This window comes from Miniopterus schreibersii, assembly GCF_964146895.1.
Source record: "Miniopterus schreibersii genome assembly, chromosome: 11".
Taxonomy (NCBI): domain Eukaryota; kingdom Metazoa; phylum Chordata; class Mammalia; order Chiroptera; family Miniopteridae; genus Miniopterus; species Miniopterus schreibersii.
In genome coordinates this window covers 44,964,526-44,988,748 of record NC_138111.1, presented here as the reverse complement: position 1 = coordinate 44,988,748, position 24,223 = coordinate 44,964,526, and the positions used below count along the sequence as shown (strand labels likewise).

The following is a 24,223-nucleotide window of genomic DNA, read 5'->3' as shown; positions in this document are numbered from 1 at the left end:
GAGGAGTTGCTTCCATATAAAAAGCGTATGAAAAGAGTATTGGATTTAGTGACAGATGGACCTGGGTTTAAATTCTGACTGTGTTGGGATTATGAGCTCTTTGATCTTGATCATGTCATTTTAACTTTATGAGTCTCAGCCTCTTTATCTGTAAAGGTACAAGGTTAATTTCTGCCTCCCAGTATTGTAAAAACTAAGAAAAATGGCACCTGTGAAGTATCTGATTTTGGCAGGTAGTGGGTGGTCAACAAACTGGTTCCTTTCTTTTGTACCATGTTTTAATTCTTGGGAAAGTGGTAATTGGCATTCCATATATGGAATGCTTGGCTATTCTTTATTAATGACAATATTTTATTAACCAGGAAAGCTCATTCCCTGACCATCCTGGGCAACAGATTTCACAGTGTAAGTAATTTTGGGGTTTTTATAAGTTGCTTAAATCATTCGCATTGCAATTCTCTGCTTACTCATGGTTTTCCTTCCACTATCTTACAAGTCTATGAAAGCAGTGGCCAGGTTGACTTTGTTTTGGTATCTCCAGTGTCTATCTAGCACATACTAAGTTCCAGTTAAGGTTTGGCAAACAAAAGACAGAAAGAGGAAGAGGGAGAAAGAAAGAATGAATCTAATTGTATTCACTTCTGTTTTCCTCTCATCAAAACACAACTTGCCCAAGATCACACAAATTGGCATTCTTAATTACCACACACACAGCATACTTGATCATAAGTGCTATGCACAAACTTGAGATTTATCAAAAATCACTGACAAATTTACATCTGGCCTCCAACCCCTGTTCTAACCAGGACTAGAACATGAACATGCCTTTGTAACGGAGATCTATGGTACAGAAAGGATTCTTTTGTGCAGGGTGGGGGTGGGGCAGAGCTATAGAACATGAGTGCTTCTGTGTAAAACAATGCTGATCACATTTGCATTTGCTTGGCCAGGTTGAGAACACCCTGGGATGATGTATGTGAAAAGAGATGTCATGCTTCCAAATTTCCTGTATGATTCCATTTTCTGGAATCCACTGAACACTTGTAATAATTCTCACCTTGGGTCCCCCAAACAGGACCTTCTTAAAGGTAGATCCCTTTATGATAAGAATCCTCTTCAAAGACTTGAATTATGAAGCCCCCTTATAAGTAAGACAGAGCCGCTTGACACCAAATCTGCTCGGCCCTGAAGAATAGCACTTATTTATTCATGTATCAAATATATGACATCTTCAATGTGCCAGATTCAAGAATTTGCACTACTCTAACTCTCCTCACAGTACTTCCTTCTTTGTTTTATTGCACATGATAAAACAGGAAGCAGGGAAGAGAAACAGGGTTTGCCAGGAAGATTAGTGTCTGAGTCTGAGATATAACAAGATTTAGAGGACTCTGGGTGTAGTATCTACTGAATTTATTTAACAAATTTATTTATCACAGTTATGCTTTCTTTTCATGAGAGGAACGCCTATAACTTCCTCTGGAACTCCCCACAGCATACAGCAAAACTCCCCTCTTGACTGTCAGGGCCTCAGACAAAAATACATTTTTTGCTTGCTTTCCCCGTCTGTCTCGTACAGGGGGTGTGTGCACAGGGCTTGTAGGCATAAAGCATGCTACCTCTCAGACAGGTGACATTTTTCAGCTAATGTTTACAAGAGAAAAGAGCAATTAGCAAACATGAATCATGTGTCTGAGTAGCTCAGAAGAACTAGAAGATTAATTGTCATTTGGGGAGGCTTTTAAAATATACTAATGCTCTGGCCCCACTTAGGATCCTTTAAAATTAAATTCATTTTTTTGAATTTCCCTGGAAGCTTCTAATGTGCAAAGAACACTGAGAACCATTGGTTAGACAAATAAAACACCTGTATTTGCAAACATCTTCCATCATCCTGTCATTCAGTTTGTCCTCAGTTTCACCTGGGAGCTAGTTATAGGAATGCAGACTGTCAGGCCCTGCCTAGACCTAGAGAAGCAAAATCTGCATCTTAGCATTCATTGTTGGCGTGATTCAAGTGCACATTAACATTTGAGAAGCAGAGTTACAACTCTGTTCTGCATTTGGATTTTTAATGGGAGTAGAATAATAGTTAACATTTACTGAACACAATGAGGCAGACACGGGCTAACCTTTACATTATCATCTCATTTGATGCTTCCTAAATCCTGCAAGGTAGAAGTTACTATCTCCATTTTACAGATGGGGAAACTGAGGCTTAAAGAAATGATACACTTGCCCAAGGTCAAAAAATGTAGCTCATGAAGTTGGAATTCAAATTTATATCTCTGTGGCTCAGAAATCTATACTCCTAACAACTTTACAGATATGACTATATATCCACTGGCATGTATATACTATACCCATGAATGAGATATATATATATTTTCCATCTTTGTGCTAAGGGAAACACATTTGTTTTCTATTTTATGCGCCTCATGGTTATTAAATTAAACTTCAACCTGCATTGAACTCCTGAAGTTATCAGACAAAGGAGAAAGTTAGAAAGTTCTCATGACTACAAAATTAAGCAGACAAAACAGGTTTTTCCCCCCATTCATTTAGGACTAATGCAAGGGTAAAGGGCTTGGCCAGGGCATAAAAAATTTACACATGCAGGTTCGTTAGACAAATTAAAGCAGCTGCCTTGAGTAATGCTGGAGCCTTAAAAAAAATACGTACATATTTTGATATTATATTGGACCATTGAATCTACATATTTTAACAAAAGATAAGAATCTATGTAATCCAGTTAAACACACATAAGATTAGGGTACACTTATAATGCTGGAGCCTTTTTGAAATTTCTTGAGGAAACTTTGCATTTTATTTGCCATCAGGCATCAATGGGAGTCAGCACCTGTCACATCTCCAGGAAACACAAAATAAATCATTTGCATTGCCTCCCAAGATAGCTTCCTCTTTAAACTAATTTTATACTTTTTTTTCCATTTAACAACAGGACGTTAGGCTTGTTCCTACTTCCTACCTAATGTACTTGAAAGGTGGGCTGGGGGGCTGCTTTACACAGCCACAGTTTTCAGAAAACTTTAGTTTCTGCTTTAAGGTGAAAGCATGCTCTGGCAGCTGACTCATGCACTCCCGTGTGTAGGAGCTCTGCATGGAGACACACAGAAGAAAGTCTTTTGGAGCTTCAGTAAGGCAGAGTTCTTAGACATGACACCAAAAGCACAATTCATAAAAGAAAAAATTGATAAGCTGAAATTTATCAAATTAAAATATTTGCTCTGCAAAAGACATTATAAAAAGATGAAAGAATGAGCCATAAATTGGGAGAAAATATTTGCATATCATATAGTTGATAAAGGACTTCTATTCAAAATTATAAAGAACTCTCAAAACTTAACAATTAGAAAATAAACAACCCAATTAAAATTGGTCAAACAATTTGAATACACATGTCACCAAAGAAGATACATAAGTGGCCAATAGGCATGTGAAAATATGCTTATCATCACTAGATATTAGGGACATGCAAATTAAAACCAAATGAGGTATTTCTACACACCTTTCAGACTGACTTAAAAACACACAATAGAAACAATGTCAATACCAAGTGCTTACAAAGATGTGGAACAATTGGAACTCTCATACTTATTGGTGGAAATGCAAAAATGATAAAGACACTATGGAAATATTTGATGGTTTCTTATAAAGTAAACATATACTTACCATATGACCCAGCAATCCCACTCCTAGGTATTTACCAAGTGAAATGAAAACCTATGTTCTCATAAAAACTTAAATACAAATATTTATAGCAACTTTATTTATATTGCCTCAAAGAGGAAACAACCCAAAAGTCCCTCAACTGGGGATTGAATTTAAAAATGTGGTATAAACATATAGTGAAATACCACTCAACCACAAAAAGGAATGAACTGCTGATACAGACACTATGGATGAATCTCAAATGCATTATACTAAGTGAAAGAAGGCAGACACAAAGTATCTAATGATGATCCCATTTATATGACATTCTGAAAAAATTAAAACTATAGGGTAGAGAAGAGTGGGTGCCTGGGCTTAAGACTTGGGGGAGGTTTTGTGTTTGTTCATTGCTTGTTTGGCAAGCGATGGAACTGTTCTGGATCTTGATTGTGGTAGTGGTTATATGACTATGCGTTTGTCAAAACTCATAGACTTTTTAATGAAAAAGAGTAAATTTTACTGTATATTAATTTAAAAATAAATATTTTTAAAATAAAATGAAAATGTTTTTCACTAACTTTTACTTCAAACTTTAAACTGTTTTATAGCTACCACAGTAGAACATCCTCAGAGCATACAAGTAATGAAAGAGTACATGATTAATGGTTAACTTGAATTATACTGAGAATCAATTTTCATCACAATTTTTAGGAGAGATACATTTCTTTCAAGCATAAAACCAGGAAAAAAAAACATAAAATAACTGTAATGTCCATCAATAGTGGACTGGTTAAATAAATAACAGCATGTCCAATGAAGTATGCAGAGCCTCTTAAAAATGAGGGATGTCTATATTTGCTGATATAAAAACTATAAAAAACATATACTTACCAATTGCTTACTAAAATTTCTTTTAATAATTTTTAGTAATTTATTTAATGGGGATAAAAAGGGGGCAGATAGGATAGAGCTCAAGGGAGTGTTCTGGGGAGAAGGTTATATTGAGGGGGGCAGGTGAAGAGTTTTGAGGAGGTTGGCACAGTTCTGTTTCTTAACCTGGGTGGCTCTAAAAGTGTTTACCTTACAGTAACATGATGCTTTACATTTGTTTTATGTGGTTTTCTGTATGTGTGGTATAAAGGTTTAAATGCAGAAATAATTTAAGAAATTGAATTTAGTAAAATAAATATATACTTACCAGTGCTTACTAAAAGCCAAGAACTAGAATATTACTAATGACATATATCTACTGCCTCCACCAAAGGTAATCACCATTTTAAATATTGTGTTTATCATTCTCTTGCTCATTTTTTTTTAGTTTTATCTTATATATATGTATGCCTAAGCAATATTTTGTTTATAACAAGGACACTGTGATGATGTCATCTTCTATACATGATTTTTTTGTTTTTCACTCAACATTATGCTGCTAAAATTCTTCAGTGTAGTTGCATGTTTTTGTAATTAATTTATCTGTTATATAATAATTTGTTTTGCTTATACACTGTAATGTATGCATCCTCCTGTAAATGGGCATTTGGGTTGGGGTGTGTTTTTTTTTAACGACTAACGATGCTGCTATAAGTATTATTTATAAAATTTAAAAGTAGAAATTTAAACAGAGATGGTAATAAGAAATTATATTGATCCAGTTCATATATCTGTTTTTTCTTTTTCAAGGAGAGTGTAGGTCTAGGGATGCACAAGGGTAATGTGGGAAGAGAGGTCATCAGTTGGGCCACCCTAATAGCCATGACTCTCCCTGGGCACTGGATGTTGTAGCCTGATCGCTCCTATGTTCTTTTTAAAGGATTCTTATATTTTAATAATTTGTTTAAATTATATAAGTAATCCACTTCTAGACTTATTTTAATATACAAGTAAATGCATACTTCTTGTTAAAAAAGCAAACAACCACCACCCACTGAAGATACTAAATAAAATTTCCCTTTTTACACTCATTCCAGAACTCATCTGCTCTCTAGAAGTAATCTCACCGGTCCTCAGATGCTTTAGTTGTTTTTTTGTGGAGGTGTTTTTTGGCCTTTTCTTTCTCAGGTAGCCTCTATAAGAAACTCTTTAATTAGGGAGACATGAAATGTCAAGACTTCAAAAACAAACATACAAACAAACAAACAAACAAAAAACCCCATGAGGAATAGGCATTCTAATCTAGGCAGGTATTTAATGTTTGATTGAACTGATATTATCTGCATAATATGTAGCAGAGAAGAATTCCAAGTTTGTAGAGAAAGCAAGATACAATATGTGTATAGTTTCCTCTTGGTAAATTCATAAACATAATTCAGCATATATATTTTTTGGTTTTGTGAATGTCCAGAATAAACATTTAATATGTGTCCATAATCAACTCCAAAAACCCAATCCAGAGTGGGTGGGCTAGGGATTGTTTGCCATACTTGCTCACCATCACCATTGTAGCACCGTAAGATAGAAAGGACAGTAGCTTTGCAGGAAGCTTGCCCACGCCACCTGATAACTATGTAATATTTGATAAATTAAATAACTTTTCTGAGTCCCAGTTTCCTCATCTACCAAACAGTTATTGTGACGATTAAATAAGATAACATATGTAAATTTCCTAGCACAGTTATTTGGCATTTAGTAAGTCCTCAGTAAATATACATTCTCTTCCCTATGCCCCATTGGTATCCCTAATAGTACCTACCTTCATTTCCTTGTGCTACTTATCTTAGAAAGAAAAGTACTGTCTCTGGAGAAAGATTCAGTAAGGGATGAAAAATGATGCCCCTTGTTACCCTAGCTCTCTCCCGTCTTAAGAGAAAATTCAAAACAAAAACAAACAACAACAACAAAAAAACCAGGGTCTCAGTGTTTTTAAGCTACAAACCCACAGAGGTTGCACAATTCTCAAGGTTTCTCCTGGAGTCCCCAGTCCTGTCAGGGGCTGGGGAACGGCAGCTTCAGACCCTTCTTTTGACTTTGGCTTTTCTTATCACTTTATGGAGACTTAAAGCTCTGTGGTAACAAGGAGGCATTTGTGCCTTTCACATGTCTAAAATCTCAGCCAGGCAGGGTGCCTTAGAAAGGAAACACTAAACCTTTCTTTAGCTGGCTCCACAGGACAGGGCTGGAGTAAGCAGAATATTGGTGTATTCTCCAAGGACGGCCCCTCCAGACCAGGCTGTCCAGCCCAAGGAAGGAAGAGGAACGTGCCTGGGTAAAGAGCAGTTTGGGATCACCAAGAAGGGAGGGGAAAGTTCTTCAAAAGGTTATTAGTGCCAAAGAAGCCACTCTTTCTCAATCAAAGGCAGAATGTTGGGTGACTTCCCGTGGGATTGAGGCTGCTATCATCGAGGGCCTAATCCCCTGCAACCGCTTCTGTCTTCCTCTCTTACCTCCTGGTGTTCACCCAAAATAACGCACTCGTGGTCCTGACTGCACACGCAAGTGGTCTGAACTACCTTGCCTAGGAGAGCAACAAACTCTGCAACTTCCTTGCTGCCCTTCCACACCTGCTGGTAAAACTCCTTTCTTCTGTATCCAAAGGCATTGCATTACTCATTTAGAGGTTAGGAAGACTCTGATTTTCCAATTCAAGCCTCCACAATTAGCGTGTGAATGACCAATGGCTGCTACTGTTGCTGTATAAAAGAGGAATTCAAATTGTGGTAGGTAGCTAGACAGACATGGGCAGAGCAAGGACGATGGGCCAAGTACAGGAGGTCACTAGGGAGGAAAGCCCCAGGTGCCTAGCAAAGGACAATTGTAGGTGGGATCTCACCCCCAGGGTGACCTTTCTTTCCCTAGCATATCAGGGGTCACAGAGTTTGGAAGCCCTGACCTTTTCTCCCTAGAGGTAATATCTAGGCCTCAGTTGTATTTCAGCTCTAGGCCTGGACAAGCAGCAAAACCAGACAAGTGATCCCACAGCTGACCTCGGAACCAGCTGCATAGGATAATGACCCCCTGTCCTGGAGCCAACCAATCAATCAGTGGAGGCCTAGGCTGTGAAAGGACACACCTGGAAAGCTGCTGAATATTCTATTAAGATCTTCCCCTGGGACTCCTCTAAAATCTCCATCCTTAAAACCCTTGGGATGGAGGGCTCAGAGCACTCTCCCTCCCAGGAGTATGCCTTCCCCCCCCCTTTCCCCCATTACCTTCCTCACTCCCAAGCTCCTAAGGCCCTTGCTTTGCCTCTATAACTTATTTCCTAAGCCTGTTTCTTCTATGAATTACTTCTTCCACCTCTGTGATTTTCCAAATAAATGTTCTCTTATAGTTTGAGTCTTGGCTCTGAATTCTTTCCTAGCCAGAGCCCAAGTACCAAGGTTGCTGAACCCAGGTCCAGTCTGACTCCATCAGTCTAACACCTGGTGCTGCTCCCACTGCTTACAACAAAATAAATATTTAATAATCATCAGAATGTCTGCAAGAGGCTCTATTTAGAGTAACAAAGTCTTTTAGGTGTCCCCCTGACCTTTGTCTCCTCACTCTCCCTGCCAGAAGAGAAGGGACAGCTGCTTGGCACCTCACCTTTCAGGACAAACAACCAACACCCTCTTGTATCAGTTCAGAGGTGCATGGTCTGAGAGGCTCCATCTTCTTGTCACCACCTCCACTGGACCAATACTCTCAGTCCCTGTTCTTGTAACACAGGAACACGGGTGTGCACAAGCCACCATTCTTTTTGCTGTGCTTGTAACAGCCAATAATCACACTTCCCCTCAAGGAAAGCCTTCAGCCTGAGGACCACATTCTCATCGTTGGCTTCAGCTAGGGGCCATCTCCTGCGCCTCTTTCTCAGGCCCTCCCTTTGCTCATTTTTACCTGTTGTCTGATGAAGCTGTAGTTCCAGGCTCAAAATTAGCAGCAGGAGGAACATGTTCTGTTCTGGATCTGAAACAGACAATTGAAAGTCTCAGGGCCTCCCAAAGTTTTGCAGGTCTCATGACTTGGCGACTTGCTCAACTCCTAAAATCAGGGAAATGACTTATAAACAAATTTTTTAAAAATATATTTTTATTAATTTAAGAGGGAGAAAGGGAGAGGGAGAGAGAAAGAGCAAAACATTGACTGGCTACTTCTTGCAAGCCCTGTACCAGGGATCTAGTCTGCAACCCCTTGTTTATGGGACAACGCCCAACCAATTGAGCCAGACCAGCCAGGGTTCCTAAATAAATCTTTAAGGGAAGCAGTGGGCCATGGCGGAGTGAATCTGGGAAGGGAAGTTATGGGCATGGGAGAGAGGGAAGATAGGGTAAGAGGAAGTGAGGGCCTCTTTACCAATCCAAATTAGAAGCTCTTCCTCCTTTTCTAATAGCCTTTTCTGAATATGAAGCAGTCCTCTGACTTACCCACACTGGTGGTTATCTCTTTGTCTCTCCCACAGAGCCTTCCATAGTTTCAGTAGTAGGCCCTTGAAAACCAGTCTTGCTTGTCAAATAAATAATCCACACCATTTATCCCAGCTGGACCAGAACTCTGGGCTTCAGACACTCGGGACAGTGCTCAGTAGCACAGAGCTAGATTCTCAACAAGTATTTGATAGCTGATTGAGCAGGTGAGGTAGTCAAGCTCTTTTGAATGCTGTGAATGAGTTCGCACATCACTCTAACTACCTGTTACTAAGAGGTTTAAACCGGAAGAGCAGAGAACTGGCTCTGCTGAGTGGGTGCTCAACCTTGGTCCTATTTCACCTCCTATACTTTCTCCTTTGCTAACAGGTCTTTTTCCCATCCAAGGACTTTTCATGATTGAAGGCAAAAAGGAACAGGATGCATGACTGTCAGTTATTTTGTCTTCCAAAAGGGTTTCACAATTATATTAGCCATGGAACCATTTCTTCAAGGGAAATGTGTTAGAGCCATACATGTAAGTCAAGTAAAAGCAGAGCTGCTCCGAGTATAATGGAGAAAGCCAGCGGAGGATCTGGATCAGAATGATGTGATCTTATTTACATTTTTAAAAGAGGACTCAGCTCTGGTGTAGATAATAGACTATTGTTGGGAAGGAGAGTGGGTGGGGCAAGACTAGAAGCAAGATGATCAGTGAGGAATATTTTCATAGAGATGATGATAGTTTGGATTAGAGTTGTGGGGTCAGTGGAGGTGAGAAATGGTTCTTGTTGAAGGTTTAGTACACACACACACATACATGTACATGTACATATATATAATTTGTCTTTTAAATTTATTAAAATTTTTCCAACATCTTTATTGAAGAATAATTGACATATAGAGAATTATGAGTGTGTATGGTGTACATGTGTGCATGCATGTGTATATGTATATATTTAAAACAGATGATTCAATGGTACAATTCAGTGGTTTTTAGTATATTCACAGAATTGCGTAACCCACACCACTAATTTTAGATTGTCATCACCCCAAAAAGGAACCCCATACCCATTAGCAGAAACTCCCCAGTCCCCTTCCCTCTCCCTCCAGCCCCTGACAAACACTAATCTACTTTCTGTCTCTATCGATTTGCTTATTCTGGATATTTCATATAAAAGGAATCATACAATATGTGGCCTTTTGTGTCTAGCTTCTATTTTCAAGGCTCACTTACTCTGTAGCACATATCAGTACTTCATTCTTTTTTATAACTGAATAGTATTCCATTGTATGTCTAAACCACATGTTTATCCACTCATCAGTTGATGGACATTTGGGTTGTGTCCACTTGTTAGCTATTCCAAACGAATCTATCAATATTTATATACAAGTTTTTGTGTAGACATGGTTTCAGTTCTCTTGGGTATATATGTAGGAGTTGCTTGATTAAATGGTAACTCTACATTTAACCTTTTGAGAAACCACCAAGCTGTTTATCAAATACATAGTTAACGAATATTTTCTCCCAGTCTGAAGATTGCCTGTTCAGCTTCTCGATAGGTCCTTTGAAGCCCAAATGTTTTCATTTAATTTTAAAGCACAATTAACTTTGATGAAGTCAATTTCTCTGTTTCATCTTTTATTGCTTGTGCTTTAGCTGCCATATATAAGAAGCACTCACAAATCCAAGGTAAAAAAAGATTTCTATCTCTGTTTTCTCCTGAGAATTTTATAGCTTTTGCTCTTATATTTAGGTCTTTGATGCATTTTGAGTTAATTGTTGTACATGGTATGAGGCAACGCTCCACATTCATTCTTTTGTGTGTGGACATCCAATTGCCCCTGCCCAATTTGTTTAAAAGGTTGGATTGTCTTGGCACCCTTACTAAAATCAATTTGCCATAGATGTATGGGTTTATTTCTGGACTCTCAATTATATTTTATTGAACTATATGTCTATTTTATGTCAGTACCACAGACTTGATTACAGTAGCTTTGTTGTAGGTTTTGAAATCAAGAAATGTGAATACTCCAGCTATGCTCTTTTTCAAGTTTTGCAGGTGTGTATCTGTATGTTTGCGTGTGTGTGTGTGTGTGTGTGTATGTGTGTGTGTATGAGAGAGAAAGAGAGAGGGGGGAGACTATTCTGGCTCTCTTGTATTTACATGTCAATTTTAGAATCTGCTTACTCATTTACACACACACAAAAGGCAGCTGGAATTTTGATAGGGACTGCGCTGTATCTGTATGTCCATTGGAAAATATAGCCATATAATAATGTTAAGTCTTTCAATCCACGAACACACAGTGCCCTTCTTTTCAAAATATGTTTTTCTTGATTTTTGAGAGAGAGAGGAAGGGAGAATGAGAGAAACATCGATGTAAGCGAGAAACATTGATCGGTTGCCTACTGTATGCACTCTGACAGGAGATTGAATTTGTAACCTGGGTCTGTGCCCTGACCAGGAATCAAACCTGCACCCTTTCGATGTCTGGGATCACATTCAACCAACTGAGCCACACCAGCCAGGGCCATAATGTTTTTCCATTTATTTGTCTTCTATATTTTTCAAACTTGATGGGAATTTCTCACAGGTTATATATGTAGCTTGACAAAAATAGAAACTAGTTAAATTTCTAGGTTTAGGGCTTGAATCGCTAGAGCAAATGCAGGTACAATTTATTAAAATGGAGAAGACAGAGAAGCAGACAACAAGAATTATGTTTGGAATGTGTTTGGCTTGAGATGCCCCTTAGACATCCAAGTGAAGATGTTTACTAGGCAGTTGGATAATAGGTGGTCTAAAGTTTGGTGGTGGAGATATAAGTTTGGGAGTCATCAAAGTGTAAGTGTTACTTAAAACCAATAGAGATAGGGAAGAGAGTGTTGAAAGACTGAGATATGGGAATTCCAACATTATCGATTTATCAATCTTTAAGAGGGGGCTACTAGCAAAAGAGGATTGAGAGTAAAAGTAAAAAGGCAAATTAACCATGTCATTTATTTTCTGTATTCTGATGCTTTGACATCTGGGGTCTTGATGACTCTGGAGGGATTGCTGCGCCTAGGATTACCAGATTCCTCAAAAGAAGTTCTTTCAAATGCACACCAACCAATCCAGAACCCATACCTCCAACCACCTTTTTAACTGGGTTCTCACACTCTGTGCCACTACTTGTCTATTCTAATCACCCCAGGGCCAGGTACCAGAGGACAAGGGACAGCCCCTATGCCTCAGAGCCTCTTGAAATGATTCAAACTAGCCAATTCTAAGCCTGCTCCCCACACCTTGCCATTCCTTCCTGTGAAAACCACAATAAAGGCTTCTGACCACATTCCCCCTTCACCCTCTGCCTCCTGTGGTGTCGCATGCCTCTTTCTCTTGGGAAAGAGTGTAAAAAATATTTTTTCAATGGTAGTCATTTCCTGATTTGTTGGCCTCACCATAGCTAAATAACAATAAAACCTAGAGTTTAAAACAAAGTGCTACAAGGAGGGAGTGATCAGTTGAGCCAAAAGCTCCTGGAGTTGGGTTTAGCAGTATGGAGGTCATGGGTGGCCTGATTAGTGTGGTATCAGTGCATCTGGTGCTGATGAAAACCTGTGTGGATTCCAAAGAAAATAGCAGGTAAAGATATAGAGATAACAGAATATAGGCCACACTTTAGAGAAGAGTGATGAGGCAGTAGCTAGACAGGAATATAAAGTGAGGCCTGCAGTAGGCAGTATTCTTGCTTTTCTTTTAGGGAAGGAGGTAGTACAACTGGGACAGGAACACAATCCAGTGCTTTCCATAGGGAAATGCTGAAGGCACTCCTTAGCTAGACCTGAAGAATGCAAATATATCAAACATGCAAATATATCCACAAAAGATATCATCTTAAGCTGCACCAGCAGGCCTGGGACTTGTCCAGCATTCTTACTTCTAGAGCACGAAAGGATAGCACATAACATGTAGTTCTGGCAACAGAAAGGACTCCTCGCTCAGCCACCACTGGGCTTAACTTCCCCTTCTTCCTTGCCCATCCAAGGGGACTTTCCTTGCACACTGCCTACTTGAGCTACTGCTAATGGAGAGACAGACACTGTTGTAAAGGTATTTTCCAAATAACAGCCTTCTTTCTTCCAGGGATAATATGCCCCATGCAAGGGTTAAGAGCTCAGGTTCTAAAGTCAGACACATCTGAATTCAAATCCTGGTTCTAGAAATGATTAGCTTCTAAGACCTTGGACAGTTTGTAAACACTCTTTGTGCCCCATTTTCCTATAATGCCAATAATAATAATACCCACTTCAAGCCAGAATCTTGGGTGTCAGCTTAAACCTACTCATCTCTCATCTTGCAAATCCAGTCCATCCCCTAGTCCTGTTAATTCTACTTCCTGAATTCTTCTTGGATGATGCCTCCTCTTTTCGCTATCCGTTGCTTTAATTCAGCTCCTCATCATTTCTCCTTATACCATAGCACGGCCTCCTCACTGTCATTTTTACTGTTTAGTTTTGCTTCCCTCTGCTCCATCTTCCACTTGTCCAGGTGGTGGACACAAACCTTGGATCCACCTCCACTCCTTTCATCTCTCACCTACACCCAACTCATTAACAAGTCCTATAGGCCCTCCCTTCAAATGTATCTAGAATCTCACTGCTTCCATATCAGCCTGTGCCATTATGATCTCCTGTGGTGATTACTGTAACGGCCAGATAACTGGACTCTATGATTCTGACCTTGCCTTCCTACAGTTGATTCTCAACACAGAGGCCAGAAAAATTCTTTAAAAATATAAATCAGGTGTGCTCAAAAGCTTTTGATGGCTCAATTTTTCACTGAGAGTAAAATCTTAAGTCCTTCCAAAAGCCCAGATAAGAGGGGACTTTTGAGCTCCATGCTTTAGAGGAGCCCACTGTGGCCATGCCTCTCCCTGCATTGTGAGGTGTTTGCAGGGCTGAGAGGTGTCTTCCAGAGCCCTTGACTTTTCCCCACTACCCATCACAATCTGGGTCCTTGGGATGCTGGAATTCCCTGCCCAATGGCTCTAAGCCCACTCTAGGCCTGTGCAGCTTCTTTCCCAGATCCGTCCCCCCAAGGTCGAACCTTCCTGCCAGTGTGCATATCCCTGTAACCAGGCACTTCCTTTGCTCTTTCTGCTTGAAAGTACCTTATGTAAAATTGCAACAGCACCAGTCCTCCAGCATTCCCAATTCTTATCTGTATCTTTTCCAAAGCATTCATTACCGTCTCACATACCATATAATGTACTTGTTTATCATGTTGTTGCCTGCCATCTTTTGTAAGAATCTGATCACTTAAGTCAAGGATCTTTGTCTGTTTTGCTTACTACTATGCCTTCAGCCCCTTTAACATTGTCTGGCAGTAAACAAACACTCTGTTAACATTTGTTGACTAGATTATTGCTTTACCTAGCAGGCATAACAATCTCCTGAATACTGAACATTCACATCTGACCATGTCACTCCTGCTTAAAAGGCTTCAATAGCTCCCATTCTTTATAAGGTAAAGTTCTCCTTAGAGTGACCTGCAGAACCTTCCCTGGTATGGCCCATCTTGCTTCAGCCAGAAAAAAAAACATGCACTTTCCATGCCTAGGATCTCACAAGTGCTTTAAGAATTCTAATCTCTCATGTCTGATCTCATCTTATTTTTTCTAATCTTATTTTTCCTCTCTCTCAATTTCCTCACGTACTTAAAGAAATAGTATTGCATCTTAAATATCTCCTTACATAGTCTTCCATCCTTATGCATTTAACACAAGTGGATAAGCCTCTCTAAAGTGTCTTAAGCTGTTTGTTCTGCTTCAATTGTGTCTGCTACTCACCTCTAGTGTTCGGGAACTCATTACTGGTACAGTGGTACCTCGGTTTTCAAATGTGATCCGCTCCGGAAAATCGTTCAAGCTCTGAAACATTCGAAAACCGAGGGATCCACAGCCAACCCTCTCTTACACGAATCCATTGTCACTTCTTTTCTATTATGTGCACCAAGGCAGAGAGCAATAAATAGTTGCAGTTTTCTTTCATTTTACTAATCTTTCCTCTCATCATTTCACATAGAAAAATAAACCTTTTAGTAGGCCCCAGATCACATTTTTGTTACATAATGGTTGTCTGCAGTATAAGTTAATGTAATTATTGTTTTGTTTTGTTTTTAAACAGCTAACTTTTAGAGCAGAGCTTGTAAACACAGGCCAGCCCAGACTGTTGACTCCCTGCTAACAGGACAGATGTCAGAGGCAGAAAAACACACTTTAAAGTTCCATTAACCCTTCAAAAATTCTAAACTGAGAGATAATCTCAGGAATAGTTCCTTTTTTTTTTTCCCAGTGCACATTTATTTTGTGCATAAAAATATCTCACCTGATAAAACTGCCCAACAATACTAATAAGCAAAGGGACAAGCAAGAGAAATCCTACTGTTTTGGGGACAGGAGGAAATTAGCTTGTTTGTGCCTCTGAGCACAATGTCTGAGGCGGAATTTCTCCTGCCTCCGATGACGTGGAGAGAAAGTGTGGCCACACTTAGCTCACGGTGACAGCCCCATCATGTCCCACACCTCCGACTCAAAGTACCGGAAAATCTCAACCACTCAATACTCACGTGAAGACTTGGCACTTGTTCCTCAGGCAAAAAAACAAACAAAAGAAAAGTAAAAGAATAAAAGTTGCTCTTTCCATTAGATTCCTTCCTAGAAGCCAACTGAACAAAGAGCCAAAAAACAAAACAAAACAAAACAATTAGGTTGCTGCCTAGGCCACTGCAACAAGCGGTAGACCCAAGCCAGGCTTCTTTCCAGCTGGCACGGGGACACCGGAGGATGCACAAGGAAAAGCCATCGTAAGTCTGCCCGACAAGAAAAAAGAAGTCAGAGTAGCTCCAACCACAACCGCTTCTCAGGAACTAATTGAAGCCCAACCTACGGAGTTTTGGTTTTGCTTTCGGGGGTCGCTTCGCAGCAAACAATCTCTGACAGTTTCCCTAGGAAAACTTGTTTAAAGTTAGAAGCAGCAAAGAAGGGCAAGGAAAGACTATCAGCATGTCCTAGCTGTGTGCCAGAGGCAAGGCATGGAGAGGGGATAAGGAAAACTTAGAGGAATGGGGCTAAGAACACGTGCCCTGTCAGCATGAGAGGCCCCCTGCTGACCCCGAGGGAGCGCTATGGCAGTGTTACCTGCGGTATCGACGACAGTGACAGCAAAGGGGCACGAGGTGTTACCAGCAGAGTTGGATCTTGGTTCTTGAGCTCGGCAAAAAAAGAATTCAGAGCTAACTCAAATTACAACAGAATGTTTATTTATGAGGTTGCAGAGGCAAGGGAAGTGAGCCAGCTGGGCTGTGTAGGCTCAAGAAATAAGTTACGGAGGCAGAAGAAGGGCCCTGGGAGCTTAGGAGAGAGGCAGGCAAAGGTAACGCCTGGGGGAAGGAAGGGCAGGGGGAAAGGAAAGGTGTGGGGCATGCTCCCGAGAGGGAGAGAGCACCCTGGGTCCTTCGTCTTGAGGATTTTAAAGGCCAGGAGTTTAGGGGAGGTCTTAGGGGAGGGTTTCAATTGAATATCCATCAGCTTTATGCTGATGTACCAAAATGAGATTTATTCCACTGACTTCATCCATCCTTTGGTGTGGTTGGCACAAATCACACTAACTGGATTTTTGATATCTCACTGAGTAAGGTGATTTAAGCTATTTCATCACCTTAGAGGGAGAAGTGTAAACCATTTACTCTTCAAGAGTCCTTGTTTAGGGAAGGTAGGATTTTGCAGTTTCCTAGGTGGCTGTAAACTGCTTGGCTGTTAACTATCTGTCTCAGTTTCCCTATTCAGCTTGTCCTGGTTTACTAGCCTATCTCACTAGAAATGAGATTGGTCATCCAGGTCTATATTCAAGTTGGCCTTTCTTGCCACCTGGTTTTAGTCTCACCACTGAAAAGCCCCACTATATAGTGGAACCACAGAGGCCTGAGGAATGGGCATATGTCTCCTGCATGGCTCCGAGGGTTTAGTGTCTACACAGGAGTCACACACCACCCATCAGAATGCCTGTCCCTCTTCAGGAGGGAGATGCACTCCCTACTGTTTCCCTTCTCTGTCTCATCCAAGTTGTCTCCCACTTGGCCCACTCTTTTTCCTCTGGGCTCTTTTTTCATCCAGTAGGTTTGGGCAACCAGACCCATCTCAGAGCAAGGGTGTTTTCCACAACAGGGCTCACACACAACTCAAACTAATATCTCAGCATGTTTTCCTGCCTCATAAATCTATGTGCCTTGAAAAAATACTGGAGGGGGAGATACCAAAGTGTTAACAGGGGCATCTAGGTAGAAGACTTGCAGGTGATTTTTTAGTTTCTTCTTTTTGCTTATATTTTATTTTCTAAATAATTTGCCATGAACACAAATTACTTTTATAAAGATATGGAAACAATTTTTAAAAAAAAATCAGTAATGGGAAAGTATAGTTAAATTGCTAAACAACAGCAACAAGAAAACATTTCAAGAACTTTGCAAAGGGCTTATGTTTGTTTCTAATTTATTTCATTTAGCATCGTTCCCTTAATAGAAGATCCCTAAGAGGCATAGTGTGGGCTCCTAAACAAGACAACAGGCTCAAAATGGAGTGAGTTACACTATGATTCTCATCACCAAACCAAGACTTGATTATAGTTTTGTCTCTCCCCAAATGGAATCTTAAACCAGTGGATAAAGTATTGCTTAATCAGGGCAGGTTGGGAGGTGGGGGTGGCGTGGTTGGCCTGTCCCACTGTTCGCTGGAACTTCGGGATGTGGGTTTTACTGCCGCTCCTGTTCCACCCTCTGAGCCGCTCAGCCTTCCCAGGCCTCAGCCCCGACACCCCTGCCAGCCGGTCGAGAACATCACTGATGGCTCCTCTCCTGGTGTGTACCTGGTACTATGCTAGTTACACAGATTGTGTCATTTAATCCCCTCTACAACTGAGACAGTGACACAGGGAAGTTAAGGAACTTGCTTAAAGTCACAGATCCAAAATGCACTAGAGTGCTAGCCGGTTTGGTTCAGTAGTTAGAGTGACTGCCCACAGACTGAAGAATCCTGGTCTGATTCATGGACTCGGTTGCAGGCTCCATCCCTGGCCCTTCCAGGCATTTGCAGGAGGCAACCAGTTAATGCCCATCGATGCTTCTCTCTCCTCTCTCTCTCTGTTCTCCCTTCCACTCTCTCTGAAAAGCAATGGAAAAAGTATCCTTGGGTGAAGATTAAAACACACACACACACACAAAAAAAAAACCCCAAAATGCACTAGAACTTGAAGCTGAATGCAGGCTGCCTGCTTCCCTTCCACCTTGCACAACACCAAAATTGAATGCCTAGCCAAGGGCCATATGCTTTACCAAAGCTTCCACTATTCCTTAAACCATGAGAGGGCAGTATTATTTCTACAGCTGAGAATCCCAAGTGACTTGCTCAAGAACACCAGGCCAGCTTTGTCTGATGGCAAAACTTGGAAATTCACAGTATCACATGTTGCCTCTTTCTCTATATTCCCCCCCTTTTAAAACAAACAAACAAACAAACAAAAACAGCTTCAGCCCTAGCTGGTTTGGCTCAGTGGTTAGAGCACCGGCCCTCAGGCTAAAGGGTCTCGGGGTTCGATTCCAGTCAAGGGCATGTACCTCAGTTGCAGGCTCGATTCCCAGCCCAGTTGGGACAAGTGAGGAAGGCAATCAATGGATGTCTCTCTCTCCCCACCCCCTCCACTCTCTCTGAAAAGCAATGGAAAAAATATCCCCAGGTGAGCATTAAAAACAAACAAAAACCCCAGCTTTATTGATGTGAACCCTGAGAAGAAATATATTTGCCAAAGAGGACTCCTCGTGGTCAACAGGGCCCAAATTCATGATCAGAGTCTGTGGCTTTTGCTCACTGAGGCCTCTCACTCTGCATTTCAGGAAAAGTCACCAGCTGAGCTGTCAGCCTCCTGCATTGTGCTGTGCCTCCCGACTCAACACTTCGTAGGGAGTTCCTAGTATCATCTTTCCACTAGTGAACTGAGACCTCCCCTATACTACCCAATCTGGACAACTATAACCTCATTTGCACCTATCCCGGCCGATCAGAACTGCTCCATAATGATCAATCAGAACACGCAGTGCCGACCAATCAGGACTGTGCAGATTCGGATTTATTTGCATAAAATGTGTCAATTGGGAACCAGGGTGGGACCATTCTCTGTAAAAGGTGCTCCTCCCCTCCTCTCAGTGGAGGGCATTCTCAGTTTTTGTTTGTTTGTTTTGTTTTTAATAATAATTTCCTCTTTTTTTAAAAAAAATATCTTTACTGATTTCAGAGAGAGGAAGGGAGAGAGACAGAAACATCAATGGTGAGAGAGTCATGATTGATCAGCTGCCTCCTGCACGCCCCCGACTGGGGATCGAGCCTGCAACCCATGCATGTGTCTTGACCAGGTGTCGAACCTCAGTCTCCTGGATCCTAGGTCGATGCTCATCTGTTGAGCTACGCCCAGCGGGGCGAGGGCATTCTTGGTTTTCAACTGAGGCTGCATTTGCGCCATTTACAAACTGTTCATCTGAAAAGAATTCTCCTTTCCCCACACCTCAGATGGGGAATTTTTGTTGACATGCAAAAACCTACACATTTAAAGTGTATTATTTGGTTTTTATATATGTAAAAATCAAATAGGCCCCTGAAATCATCAGCTCAATTCAGGCAGTGAATGTATTTATCAACCCCCAAAGTTTCCTTCTGCCCATGTGTAATCCCTCCTCCCAGTCACAATCTACCATAACTATTCCTCAAATAACCATAGATCTGCTTTTGGTCGCTATAAATTAGTTTGCATTTTGCATTTTATAGAATTGCATATAAATGGAATACTATAATATGTGCTTTGGTGGGGGGAGAATCAGTCTTAATTATTTTGAGATTCATTCATAATTGCCGAGTGTATCAATAGTTTATTTCTTTTTATTACTGAGTAATAGTCCATTATATGGATATGCTACAATTCGGTTGGACTTTTAGGTTGTTTCCAGTTTCTGGCTATTACAAACAAAACTATCAACGTCAATGCACAAGTCTGTGAGTGCATATATGCTTTTATTCAGATTAATACCCAGGAGTGAAATGGTTGTCATTTAGGTGGTAGGTGTATGTTTGTGGTAGGTGTATGTTTAACTTTTTAAGAAACTGCCGAACTATTTTTCAAAGTGGTTGTTCCATTTTACATTCCCACCAGCAGTGAATGAGAGTTCTAGATTCTCCATATTCTCACCCACACTTTTTAGACAGCCTAAAAGATGTGTAGTGGTATCTCATTGTAGGTTTAATTTGTATTTATATAATGACTGATGATGTTAAGCATCCTTTCATGAGCTTATTTGCCATCCATGTATCTTTTTTTAATGAAGTGACCATTTAAATCTTTTGCCAATTTTTTAAAAGTAGGATGTGCATTCTCCCACTATTTAGTTTTGGAAGTTCTTTACATAATCTGGATATGTCTTTTATTTTATTTTATTTTTGTTTAAAATATTACATATGTCCCTTTTTCTCCCCAATGACCCATTCCACCCCGTCCCACACCCCTCCCCAGTCCCTCTCCCCACCATTGTCCATATCCTTGGGTTGTGCATATATGTGTATAAATTCTTTGGTTAATCTCTTCCCCTCCACCCACTCACCCTCCTCCATCCCTCTGAGATTCATCAGTCTGATCCATGCTTCCATGTCTTTGAATCTATTCTGTTTATCAGTTTATTAAGTTCTTTAGATTCCACATATAAGTGAGATCATGTGATGTTTGTCTTTCGCTGCCTGGCTTATTTCACTTAGCATAATATTCTCTAGGTCCATCCATACTGTCCCAAAGGGTACGAGATTCTTCTTCTTTACAGCTGCATAGTATTCCATGGTGTAAATGCCCCACCACTTTTTTATCCACTCATCTACTGATGGGCACTTGGGCTGTTTCCAGATCTTAGCTATTGTAAATTGTGCTGCTATGAACATAGGGGTGCATATATTCTTTCTGATTAGTGTTTCAGGATTCTTAGGATATATTCCTAGAAGTGGGATCACTGGGTCAAAAGGCAGTTCCATTTCTAATTTTTTGAGGAACCTCCATACTGTTTTCCATAGTGGCCGCCCCAGTCTGCATTCCCATCAGCAGTGTACTAGGGTTCCCCTTTCTCCACACCCTCGCCAGCACATGTCATTTGTTGATTTGTTGATTGTAGCCATTCTGACAGGTGTGAAGTGATACCTCATTGTGGGTTTAATTTGCATCTCTCTGATGATTATCGACATTGAGCATTTTCTCATGTGTCTCTTGGCCAACTGTATGTCCTTTTTGGAGACGTGTCTATTCAGGTCCTTTGCCCATTTTTTAATTGGATTGTGTCTTCCCCTTGCTGAGTATGAGATCTTTTTACACTTTGGAAATTAGCACCTTATCAGAAATATCCTTGGTGAATATGTTTTCCCAGACCATGGGGTTCCTTTGTATTTTGAGGCTGTTTTCTTTTGCTGTGCAGAAGCTTTTTAGTTTGATGTAGTCCCATTTGTTTATTTTTTCTTTTGTTTCTCTTGACCTTTTTTTTAGGAGATGTTATCAGTGAAAATTCCACTATGTGGGATGTCTGTGACTTTATTGCCTATGTTTTCTTCCAGGATTTTTATAGTTTCGTGACTTACATTTAAGTCTTTCATCCATTTTGAGTTTATTCTTGTGTATGGTATGAGTTGGTGGTCTAGTTTCATTTTTTTGTGCTGTCCAATTTTCCCAGCACCACTTATTGAAGAGACTGTCTTTACTCCATTGTATGCTCTTGCCTCCTTTGTCAAATATTAACTGACCATAATGGCTTGGGTCTATTTCTGGGGATTCTGTTCTATCTGTTGATCTATATGTCTGTTGTTGTACCAATACCAGGCTGTTTTGATTACAGTGGCTTTGTAGTACAGTTTGAAGTCTGGTAATATGATCCCTCCCACTCTATTCTTTTTTCTCAAGATGGCTTCAGCTATTCGGGGTCTTTTTTGGTTCCATATAAATTTTCAAAATGTTTGTTCTAGCTCTGTGAAATATGCTGTTGGTATTTTAATAGGAATTGCATTGAATTTATAAATAGCTTTGGGTAGTATGGACATTTTAATGATATTAATTCTTCCAACCCATGAGCATGGTATATTCTTTCACTTGTTTAAATCTTCCTCTATTTCTTTTTTCAGTGTCCTGTAGTTTTCCGAGTACAGGTCTTTTACATCCTTGGTTAAGTTTATACTTAGGTATCTTATTTTTTTAGTTGCAATGGTAAATGGTATTGCTTTTTTAGTTTCTCTCTCTGAAAGTTCATTATTGGTGTATAAGACTGCCACTGATTTCTGGATGTTGATTTTGTATCCAGCTACTTTGCCAAATTTGTTTATCAAATCTAGTAGTACTTTGATGGAGTCTTTAGGGTTTTCTATGTACAATATCATGTCATCTGCAAATAATTACAGTTTTACTTCCTTCTTTCCAATTTGGATACCTTTTATGTTTTCTTCCTGTCTGATGGCTGTGGTGAAAGTGGACATCCCTGCCATGTTTCTGTTTTTAAGGGAAATGGTTTTAGTTTTTGACCATTGAGTATGATGTTGGTTGAGGTTTGTCTGGATATGTCTTTTTAGATTTGTGATTTGCAAATATTTTCTTCCATTCTGTGACATGTCCCTTCATGCCCTTAAAAGTATGTTTCAAAAGCTGATATTTTTAATTTTGATAATGTTTCACTTATTCATATTTATAGATTGTGCTTATGGTGTCATATCTAAGAAATCTTTGCCTAACCTAAGGCCCCCAAAATTTTGTAGTATTAAATTTTAAATTTGTGACCATGATCTATGCTACATTAATTTTTATATACAATGTAAGACAGAGGTTGAAATTAATTTTTTTTTGCACATAGATATCCAATTGTTTCAACCATTTATCGAAAAGATTATCTTTTCTCTGCTGAATTACCTTAGCTACTTTGTTGAAAATCAATCAATCATATAAATGTGAGTTTATTTATAGAATCTATTCTGTTTATTGTTTTATATAGCTATCTCGACATTAATACCACATGGTCTTGATTACCATAGCTTTATAATAAGTCTTGAAATCAGATCATTTAAATTTTCCAACTTTGTTGTTTTTTCTCTCAAAGTTGGCATGAGTATTCTACATCTTGTGCATTTTCAAATGAATTTTAGAATCAATTTGTCCATTTCAACAACAACAACAACAAAGCCTGCTCTGATTTGGGTTGGGATTGCAATGAACCTGCAGGTCAATTTACACCAAATTCACACCTTAAAAATATTGAGTCTTGGAGACAACAAGACAGCAGTGTAGGTAACAGCTGCACCCGCCACCTCCCACAGCCACATCAAAATCACAACTAAAATACAGAACCACCATCACTCAGAACCTCCTGAAATCTGGCTGAACAGAAGCCCTGCAACCAGGGAACCGAAGAAGCACCGAGACCAGTAGCAGGGGCAGAGACGCGGGCGGATCGGGGCTGGATCGCGGTGACGCGGCCTCGGGCCCACACCCAGTGCTGCGGTTTAAACCCGGGAAGGAATCTCGGCGGTGGGGGTTTCCCGGAGGAGTGAGGGGTCCGAACCCCACAGCAGGCCCCCAACCCAGGGCTCCAGGGCCGGGAGGAGAAGTCCCCACAACTTCGAGCTGTGAAACTAGCGGGGACTGTGGCTGAGGGAGCCCCAGGCTTTCCTCTTAAAGGGTCCGTGCACGGACTCACTCAGACGCGCTCCCTCTGATCCCCAGCACCGGGCAGCAGCTTGAAAGGACCTAGGACATTTGGGGAGGAACTAACCTGTCTGAAATCGGGACGAAAGGTGAGGGGCAGCTTTCTCCCAGGCAGAAGAGCTGGCGGGGACTATTGCTCCTTTGGCGAGTCCTCCATGCACACAGCAGGCAGGCAGTCTCCTTCTCTGAATCGCCAGCGCCTGACTCACACCTTTGGCCCCGCCCCGTGATTCCCAGAGGCCCTGCCCCTCCCCACCTGCAGGCTCATCCAGGCCATTTCCAGGGGGTTTTCTATGCAAGTGGCCTCTCGAGCCTCATGCTTAGGACTTTCCTAAAATCTCTCAAACAAGCAGGAGCTGGCCTCAGCGTGCCCCATACCTCTCAATAAGTGGCCCCAGGCGTGGCATTAGCGGCAGCTGCATTAGTC

At 40.6% G+C, this 24,223-nt stretch overlaps 1 protein-coding gene across 9 annotated transcripts in view; it reads right to left on the bottom strand.

The window, feature by feature from the left end:
• Nucleotides 1–23,977, bottom strand: part of PDCD1LG2 (programmed cell death 1 ligand 2) — a 53,724-nt gene extending 29,747 nt beyond the window's left edge. For 3 of the 9 annotated variants that reach the window (XR_013999847.1, XM_081151320.1, XM_081151317.1), the window contains exons 1-2: nt 23,864–23,977; nt 8,488–8,556 (exon numbers count right to left, since the gene is read on the bottom strand). Coding sequence is in view for 6 of the 9 variants with exons in the window: in XM_081151320.1 (XP_081007446.1) it covers nt 8,488–8,542 (55 nt within the window). In the remaining 3 variants the exon portion in view is untranslated. Of the gene's footprint in view, nt 1–8,487; nt 8,557–15,610; nt 15,889–16,181; nt 16,270–23,863 lie in introns of those variants that run through there. The other 6 variants (XR_013999848.1, XM_081151321.1, XM_081151318.1 and 3 more) reach the window with 4 other exon arrangements.
• Between the last annotated feature and the right edge of the window lie 246 nt (nt 23,978–24,223).